This window comes from Trachurus japonicus, chromosome 1 (assembly GCF_045865225.1).
Source record: "Trachurus japonicus isolate A0001 chromosome 1, Traja_1.0".
Taxonomy (NCBI): domain Eukaryota; kingdom Metazoa; phylum Chordata; class Actinopteri; order Carangiformes; family Carangidae; genus Trachurus; species Trachurus japonicus.
The window spans coordinates 7529554-7539101 of record NC_140907.1 but is presented as its reverse complement, the minus strand read 5'-3'; the positions used below and the strand labels follow the sequence as shown (position 1 = coordinate 7539101).

General features: G+C 43.6%; 1 protein-coding gene across 2 annotated transcripts; it reads left to right on the top strand.

The window, feature by feature from the left end:
* Window positions 1–221: 221 nt before the first annotated feature.
* htra3a (HtrA serine peptidase 3a) lies at window positions 222–8716 on the top strand. Of its 2 annotated transcripts, XM_085761242.1 has the most exons (10): window positions 222–907; window positions 2715–2820; window positions 3088–3310; window positions 3943–4137; window positions 4258–4290; window positions 5918–6032; window positions 6148–6198; window positions 6312–6360; window positions 7870–7965; window positions 8183–8716. In XM_085761242.1, the coding sequence occupies exons 1-10, from the start codon at window positions 481–483 to the stop codon at window positions 8349–8351; spliced, it is 1464 nt and encodes a 487-aa protein (XP_085617368.1). In that variant the 5' UTR covers window positions 222–480; the 3' UTR covers window positions 8352–8716. The 2 variants fall into 2 exon arrangements, with proteins under 2 accessions (XP_085617368.1, XP_085617285.1); XM_085761159.1 differs by having other exon boundaries at window positions 406–907; window positions 3943–4290; window positions 8183–8466.
* Window positions 8717–9548: the final 832 nt, after the last annotated feature.

Sequence of the window (9548 nt, the reverse complement as noted above, 5' to 3'; positions counted from 1 at the left end):
TGTTGTTTTTTCTGACTGGCTGAAATAAGTTAAGTTCTTTTTATTGTTCATATTTACCATGCTAGTGCAATAACATGAGGCTGAGGGTCACACTGCGCTCAAACTCTGATCCACACTGTGTGTTGTTATGTGTCTTTTTCTCCATTAGGAGGCGCCCTTCATCACCATCATCATCATCATCATCATCATCACAGCAGTTGAGTCGCCTCCCGGCTCCAAACTCAGTGATGTCCAGTCCCAGAGCTGAGAGAGTCTCTGATGACTCGGTGATGTCCGGAGCTTAGTAGCCAACATCTAATTCTTTTTCCAAAGATCAGCGCAGGTGAGAGGTGTGACGTAACCAGTGAATGTGTAGGGTTATTTTATCATTATTTATTTTATTATCTCAAAGAAAGGAAGGGTCCTGAGGTTGGATGTTTGGAGAGGGAGTGTGTAACATGACGGCCTCAGGATAAATCCGCTCCATCAGTGTCCACCACCATGCAGCTGCTGCTACTCGCTGCCGCGTTTCTCTTTACGCACGACCTCACTGCAGCCGTGCGTCCCGACAAGTGCGCCTCCCGGTGCGACGTGAGCTCCTGTCCGAGCCCCAGCTGTGCCGGCGGGTACGTCCCGGACCGGTGTAACTGCTGCCTGGTCTGCTCTCCGCGCGAAGGAGACCCCTGCGGCCGCAAGAACGACCTGCCCTGCGGGGACGGCCTGGAGTGCACGCTGCTGCTGGCTGCGGGGAGGCGGCGGGGCTCCGGGGGGGTCTGCCGGTGCAAGACGGAGCATCAGGTGTGTGGGAGCGACGGGAGAACGTACGGTAATGCGTGTGAGCTGAGGGCAGCCAGCCGCAGAGCGCAGCAGAAGGGAAGAGCGGAGGTGAGCCAAGCGCACAAAGGAGCCTGCTCACCTGCAGACACAGGTAGGGAGGATCTCATCAGAGGAGGGGGAAGTCTGGGTGCATAGCCTATGCACTTGAATCTAAAAAGCTTCATTAACATGGTGCTGTATACTGGTTTATATTGCACATACACACTTACCCAGGTGCTTTCCTATTTTATAGATAGATACACTGACCTTCCAAAAAAAAAAAAGTCACTACTTGGATTTAACTAAGCTAATAGGTAAGAGCCTCCCATTGGATAACTAATGCATAGATTAGTCTGTGCATCAACTACCTTTCAATTAATCTAACCCTAACTGATGCAGTCTCATTTCTTAAACAACCATGTCAGGAGACACATCCTGTGGTCATGGAGAAGATGTTCATCTGTTTCAGAAGGGTCAAATTATTGGCATCAAGCAAATAAAACATCTTTTTTTTTTTTTAAGTATATATTTTTTATTTTATCCCACATAAGACACTCACATGACAAACTACAAAAATGGGGGAAATAAAGTAGGTAAAACAGCACACGGACAGAAAAAAACATAAAATTAAAAATAAAAATAAAAATACAACATACGGAAAAAAAAAAAACAACAAAAAACACCAACAACAAGAAAACTAAATAAAAATAAATGATAATAATAAAAAACAATAAGAAAGCAATTTATAAGAGTACCACAGTTTACCATATAAAACATCTAAGGAGCAGTGGTGTGCACAGGGGGGGGGCGGGCCGGGGGTGGTAGCTTGCTGAAAGTACTAAAACTGGGTTAAGAACTGTCCAACTGGAAGGACAGTAGGAAACCATCATCTTCAAGGAAGAAATGTGGTCCAATGTGAACACAGAGTCCAGACCTTAACCCCGCTGAGAATCTTATTTAAATTAATGCAACTCTGGATGGAAATAAAACTTGTTGTGACATTGCAGAAGCTTATTGAAACGATGCCACAGCAAATGCGTGCCCTAATCAAAGCTAAAGACGGTCCAACGAAATGTGTGTGACTTTTTTTTTTTTGGACAGGCAGTGTAGATAGATACAAACATACAAACATACTTATAGCAGTGATGGGAATAACGCTGTTACTTACGGTGCTACATTTTTTAGTAAGGAGTGATAAAAAAGAAAAAAGTTACTGTTTCCCGGTTATAACCCCATTATTGACAATAAAATGCACCATTACCTGACTCAAGAAGTCACAAAATAATACACGCCTTAAAGTGTACGTTTTACACTAGTCAGAAAGAGGCCGTTTATATGGGACTAACCAGCTCACTCAGTTTTCTTACTGAGTGAATTGTTTTTTTCCAGATAAACCTGAGGTTAGGGTTATGGTTAGGGGATTAAGGGGCAAGTCTAAGTCATTTGACATATTTGAGCATTTTATGTGATAATGTCAAGAAATATCCAAGAAACAACAGTTAATTGCGTCATAATGTCTAGAAATAGTCTAGAAATAACAGGCAATTTCATAGTAAGTAATTAGTTACTTTTATAATGTAATAATAGTAATTCACTACTAACACAGTTACATTTGGGGGAAAGTAATTAAAATATAAATATATTTATATAAATATAAGCATAAAAGTAATTCATTACTTTTTTAAAGTAACGTGTCCAACACAGATAGATAGATAGATAGATAGATAGATAGATAGATAGATAGATAGATAGATAGATAGATAGATAGATAGATAGATAGATAGATAGATAGATAGATAGATAGATAGATAGATAGTCTGTTATCCATTTTCTTCAAACCATGAAGTAGCATCCATACTTATTAAATAAGGTGTGCAGAGTGTGTGTATTAACTCAATGGGTTCTTCATGTCAGTATAGGTGTTCCCGTGGTGCATCCTGGGAGCCCTCGCTACAAGTTCAATTTCATCGCCGACGTGGTGGAGAAGATAGCCCCTGCTGTTGTCCACATTGAGCTGTTTGTAAGGTGTGTGTGTGTGTTTCTGTGTGTTTCTGTCATCCTTATCTGCTGCTGATGCACTGTCAGAGGGATTGTTGTAGAAAACTAAGACAGAGCAACACGAAGAGCAGAGACAAAGAAAGAAAAAGCTGTTTGTTTGAATTCTTTATTCTTATGGTTGATTCTGTTGCATAGAAAATGGAGTGCAGCTGGAGAGCAGGAGTCTGAATCTGTTGCTGCCACTTGAGTCGACCAGACAGAGACGTTTCTGTCTGTCTGTCCTCTCCTCTCCAGACATCCTCTGTTCGGCCGCCACATGCGTCTGTCCAGCGGCTCTGGCTTCGTTGTGACCCACTCCGGTGTGATCGTGACCAACGCTCATGTGGTGACCACAGCCGGCGCCGTGACGGGGAGGCCACAGCTGCGCGTCCAGCTGCACGACGGCGACGCGTACGAGGCCGCGGTCACGGACGTGGACATGAAGGCAGACATCGCCACGATCAAGGTCAATCCTCAGGTGAGGGAACACACACACACACACACACACACACACACACACACACACTGTCATTCTCTCTCCCTCTCTTTGACCCTTATCTTTATTTGAAATGACGTGCACAAATGTCATGTTTATTAAACGCTCTCATGTACAAAAAGTTTTCCGCTCTGTTGCACAAGAGCCCACATCCTTTGTACAAAGCACTGACAGTTTTCCGCGAGACGTTCATAAGGCCAGTTGGGACACTTTCATAAACAGCAGCTCTGTGACTCACAGACACAGCGCTGGTGTGTGTATTCTCACACCCATATCTCAAATACCTGGACACTTCTGTAAGTTTTAAATTCTTCCTCCTCTCTGTCTGTCTGTCTGTCTGTCTGTCTGTCTGTCTCTCTCTCTCTCTGTCTGTCTGTCTGTCTGTCTGTCTGTCTGTCTGTCTGTCTGTCTGTCTGTCTCTCTCTCTGTCTCTCTCTCTCTGTCTGTCTGTCTCTCTCTCTGTCTCTCTCTCTGTCTGTCTGTCTGTCTGTCTGTCTTCCAGGCTCGTTCCTAACTTGTGTCTTTTTTTTTTCCTCTGTTCTCTGTACAACTCCACATGTCACGTCAATCTGCGTACATGTCCGTTGCTTCCTCGTGTCTGTGTGCGGGAGCAGAAGAGGCTCCCTGTGCTGTCTCTCGGCCGTTCGGCTGATCTGAGGCCAGGGGAGTTTGTGGTCGCCATCGGCAGCCCCTTCGCCCTGCAGAACACCGTCACCACCGGCATCGTCAGCACGGCACAGAGAGACGGCAAGGAGCTGGGCATCAAAGACTCAGACATGGACTACATCCAGACTGATGCCATTATTAATGTGAGCACACTCACTCACACATGCAGATTTATTCCCCACTATTGTTGTATTTGGTGTTTTGGTTGTTTGAATAGAACCATTGATGTGACTGATCTGTTTCTGTCTCTGGTCTGTGTGAAGTACGGCAACTCTGGAGGACCTCTTGTTAACTTGGTGAGTAGTATTGTGACTGTGAAGGACTATTCAACAAAGCTGTTACAGTAAAGGCCCTGGGTGCAGTCGTATCTGAAAAGGCCTCCACATTCTCTTCACCCAGTGAATCAGCACTTTGTCAGGTTGATATGTGACTGTGGAGCGTCAGTGAGATCTATTTTCAAGAGCAGACAGGAAACTACAAAGGTGCTATACGGATATTATGGTGATGTATTTCAAACATAGTGTTGCATAAGAATACAAGCTGTCAAATCAGTCTTAGAGATATCCACAACACAGGGGATAATGCATCAGCATGTTATCACTTTCATAACAGCAAGTGTATTGTGTTTTATGACAATGGAAACAGACTATTTTTACATTGTGTACATAAAAATGAATAAAAGTAAACTAAATATCCATAAAGTTAACAACTGGAACTCTGGCCTGAGGATTTATACACTCGTTGGTTGATGGTGAGCAAATAAAAATGTCAGATATAACAATAGAGGGAAATGATGTCGTACAACTCCTGCTACCACTCAGACTCAATATTGCTGTCACTGTTCCTCTCAGTGCTACTACAAATAGAACGAACAGACACGTTCAGGAAAAAGAACAAATGCTAAAATATAAACATGCAGTTTATTTATAGTCATTTGCATCAAAATCAAAAACCAAATAGGAGGAAAAGCTCTAGAGGCAGAACTGATACTGTCAGCTCTGAGACAAGCTGCTGAGGTGCAGGTCAGAGGAGGTCAGAGGTTCTCCTGTGTTCAGCTGTTCAAATGTGGGAATTCAGTCAAAACTAAATGCTGATTCAGATTAAAGTTCAGGATAAGCATGTGTAAACAAACATTATTAAATTATGTATATATTCTTTTCCATTTGATAATATTTGTAGTATTTAAAATCATGTTAAAGGGATAGTTCGTTACCTTTACTTGTCGGTGCAAGCTATTTTTAGAACGGCGGAGCAGAGCCGTGAGCTGCTCAGAGCTACGCTACTGAGGCTAATGGGATTTCTTGGTTTCCCTCATCAAACTCATCAAATACACAATCCAACAACTCCAAAACGCTCTGGTGGACAAGTTGTGACCTGCACATTCACCACGCTATGAGATAATAATGGAATGTTACAAGACAGAGTTGCTTTCGAGGCAAATGCAGAGACTGCTTGCTGATAAACTGCTCCCGACGGGAACACGCATCAGCGGTTTTGCATGAATTTACCTTGAAAACAACTCTGTCTCATAACGTTCCGTTATTATCTCATAGCGTGGTGAATGTGCAGGTCACAACTTGTCCACCAGAGCGTTTTGAAATTTCTGGATTGTGTATTTGATTAGTTTGATGAGGGAAACCAATAAATCCCATTAGCCTCTGTAGTGTAGCTCTGAGCAGCTCGCGGCTCTGCTCCGCCGTTCTAAAAATAGCTTGCACCGACAATTAAAGGTAACAAACCTACTGCTATGACTATAGGGATTATGGCAATGGGCCAATTTGCCAAAATGTTGAACTATCCCTTTAAAAAATGTGTGTGCACTGACAGTCTACCCTTTAACACCTGTACAGTGTAGATATCGAGTGTATTTAATAGATATGTATCCATATCTTTGGTTTTAATGAATTTATTATTTTTTTTCAGGATGGGGAGGTGATCGGCATCAACACTCTGAAAGTGACGGCAGGCATCGCCTTCGCCATCCCCTCAGACAGGATCAGCCGCTTCCTCACAGAGTCACAGACCAAACACAGCCAAGGTGGACACAGATAGAATCAGAGCTTTTCTGTGTGAGATCCTCAGACCTCTAGAAATATCTCTTGTGAATTTCTCAGTGAACCTCACTCCAGCTGTTGTTGTTGTTGTTGTGACAGAAAAGACAGAACTGCAGGGAGGATTAACAGAGGATGCACAGTCTGATGGAGGTGAGAGCTGCAGGTGTTCATCTGTTGGTCAGAATAGACTTGACATGACTCTTTGCATATTTGAGGTGCAGCCTCATTGCAGATGAATTGTTGTGTTTTTGTGCTGTTTGCAGAAGTGAAGAAACGCATCTTAGGCATCAGGATGCTCACAGTCACCGACCAGTGAGTTGATATTCATATACTTTCCCCTAATACTAAACAATATAATCTAGACGATTTTTTTTAATATCTGAAAAAAGGTCTTCAGAATCTGTATTAAAGTGAAATTCCGGCGTAAGTGTAAACCATGGTCAAACACACCGTAACACCGAGTTAGACCCCCCCTCGAGAGATCAATTTGCCCGACCGCTACATTCACGAGATCCACCAACTTCAGCAAATACCGCAATATCGCCACACACGGCGCTCTCCGGATCCACTGTCTGACCGCAACCAAAACGCCACCATTTGCCCAAAATAATGCTCAGAACTGCACCAAATGTCATCAATAGTACACACAGGGTCCCAGCACGTAGTACGAGTTGTCAAACATCTGCTAGCTTTGCCTGTTTTCTTTAGCAAGGAGATGCAACTCAACTCACCTACTTCTCCTCCGGGAGCCGCTCGTTGGTGAGGAAGCCCTGACGAGTCGATCACCGAGTGCACTGGAGTTCCGCAGCTCAATCAACAATTACCTCATGGAAATACAATCAGAGTTTGTTTTTTTTTAATCTTGCATATCACTTTATAACTATTATTATCGAGTGCTGGCCACGATATAGGCACAAATGAGCATTTTTAAGAGCTGTGGAACTCCGGTGCACTCGGTGATCGACTCGTCAGGGCTTCCTCACCAACGAGTGGCTCCCGGAGGAGAAGTAGGTGAGTTGAGTTGCATCTCCTTGCTAAAGAAAACAGGCAAAGCTAGCAGATGTTTGACAACTCGTACTACGTGCTGGGACCCTGTGTGTACTATTGATGACATTTGGTGCAGTTCTGAGCATTATTTTGGGCAAATGGTGGCGTTTTGGTTGCGGTCAGACAGTGGATCCGGACAGCGCCGTGTGTGGCGATATTGCGGTATTTGCTGAAGTTGGTGGATCTCGTGAATGTAGCGGTCGGGCAAATTGATCTCTCGAGGGGGGGTCTAACTCGGTGTTACGGTGTGTTTGACCATGGTTTACACTTACGCCGGAATTTCACTTTAAAGGAGACATATTCTGCCCCCTTTCCACACATTACAATAGTTCCCATGCAGGTGTCTTAAAGACATGTCTGTGACATGCTTTGGTCAAAATCCCCCAAGGATCAAACATCACAGCTCTTTTCATCCTCTCTAAACAGCCCTGTTCAGAACGGCTGGTTTCAGTGTCTGTCCCTTTAAATGCAAATGAACCACTGCTTGCCCCGCCCCTTCTACTGGTACCAGGTAGAGGTGGGGTTATGCAAACTTGAAACCTAGTTACATCACTGGAAGACAACTGAGTGAACACCTCATAAAACCACATGGATTTCAACCTCGGGAGCCTGAACATTACTGATTTTTTTGTCAATTCTCACATTTTGGGGGCCGGAAAGCAAGACAAACATCCAAATATATGTAAAAGAGCCTTCAGAAAGTGATATTTCAGTAATATGTCCCTTTTAACATTTACATAAGTATTGTTGTGTTTTTTTTTTTCTGTTTTTCAGTCTTGTAGCAGAGTTAAAACGTCATAACCCAGACTTCCCTGATGTCAGCAGCGGAGTGCTGGTGCAACAGGTTATACCCAACTCTGCAGCAGAGAAGTATGTTCACACACACATGCAAAACCTCGTTTACACACACACACACATGCAGCAATGAAGAAAGCTTGGAACCAGATGGAGATTCCTCAAAGTAGCATCCTTCAGCCAGACTTTGGTGTTCCTTCAACTGCTGTAATGTAAATAAAGTCATTTATTATTGTTAGGATACTGTGCCCACACGAACTGAACTGACCGCTGTTCTTCCTCCGTGTTTCAGAGGAGGGCTCCAGGAGAGTGATGTCATAGTGAAGCTGAACGGACAGCCAGTGGAGACCACTGAGGACATCCGTGAAGCGCTGCGGGGTGATCAGCCTCTGCTGCTGGAGATCCGCCGAGGCAACGATGACTTACTGTTCAACATCCACCCGCAGGTTATAGCACACTGAACAATGACACGGTGCATTTGCTCCAAATGGGAACACAGAACAGTGGCACCAAGATTTCATCCGGCCACAGGAAATGTACTGCAAGGAAATGTGAATATACATATACAACTATGACCTGATTCAGATTTTCAATTAAAGAAGAAACAGAGCGTTTCGTGCCAGCTCATTCCCATCTAATGCATATTTTCTATGGCTGATTTTTTAAAATGGAAAATTCCAAGTGTGCTTCATCACAGACTGGCATGGTGTGGCATAGACAGTAGTTTTCTACAGTACTAAAAATACTGCAAAGGAAAATGTGTTGCCCTGTATGCTGACAGAAGGGTCACAGAGTTTCAGAATAAAAGCCCCCCAAGAAGGTCCTGTACTGTGTGTGTGTAAGTCTGTCCAATCCGCTGAGCAGCTGCTCTGCACAGAAGGCCATACGCCTCATTTGTTTATGTCTTCTTATCCTACCTCCCTCTGCTCCACTTTGGAAAGACATTCTCTTAATTTAAACAAACCTAAGCCAGCACCTAGTACACACACACACACACACACATACTTAGAAAGTTCTGTGACTGGAAAAGTCACTTTTATCCTCTCCTGTTTTGGTAATGGAAATCCTCGTGCATAGCATTTGGTGAACCTTGAAGTTAAGGACAGAAAATCCTCATGAGGCTGCGGTGTCAGTGTTAGATCACCCAGATGCATTTTTGAAATGAATAAATTAATGGCAAAACTCAACAAACTCAACAAAGCTCAACACCAAAAGTAAGTTAAAATAAAACTCAATTACACACAGTCCATTTGAACAAACTGTTGTCGGTGCTGTCTGAGGACACTGTGAGCATTGATTTATAGAGACAGTCGACCCACTCCCTACCCATGATGACATTACCTTAAGAGAAAAAGCTGGGCACAGCTCATAAACTGGACCCAGACAGACAATCCTTTCTGCTTATTTGAAAAAACCACTGTGCCATGTTACTATTGGCTGTGACAGACAGACGCAGAGGAAAGTTAGAAAAAAAGGGGGAAGAGAGGATGATGGGACATGAATCAGGAAAGAAGGAAAAAAGTGTTGAGAGAATAATGAGAGTGAACAAATTGCTATCGTATCACAGGCTTCCTTTAACACGCTCCTCTGAGCCTCAGCCACAATGTGTGTGTGTGTTTATGTGTGTGTATGCGTGTGCGCTGCTGACCCAGTTTTGT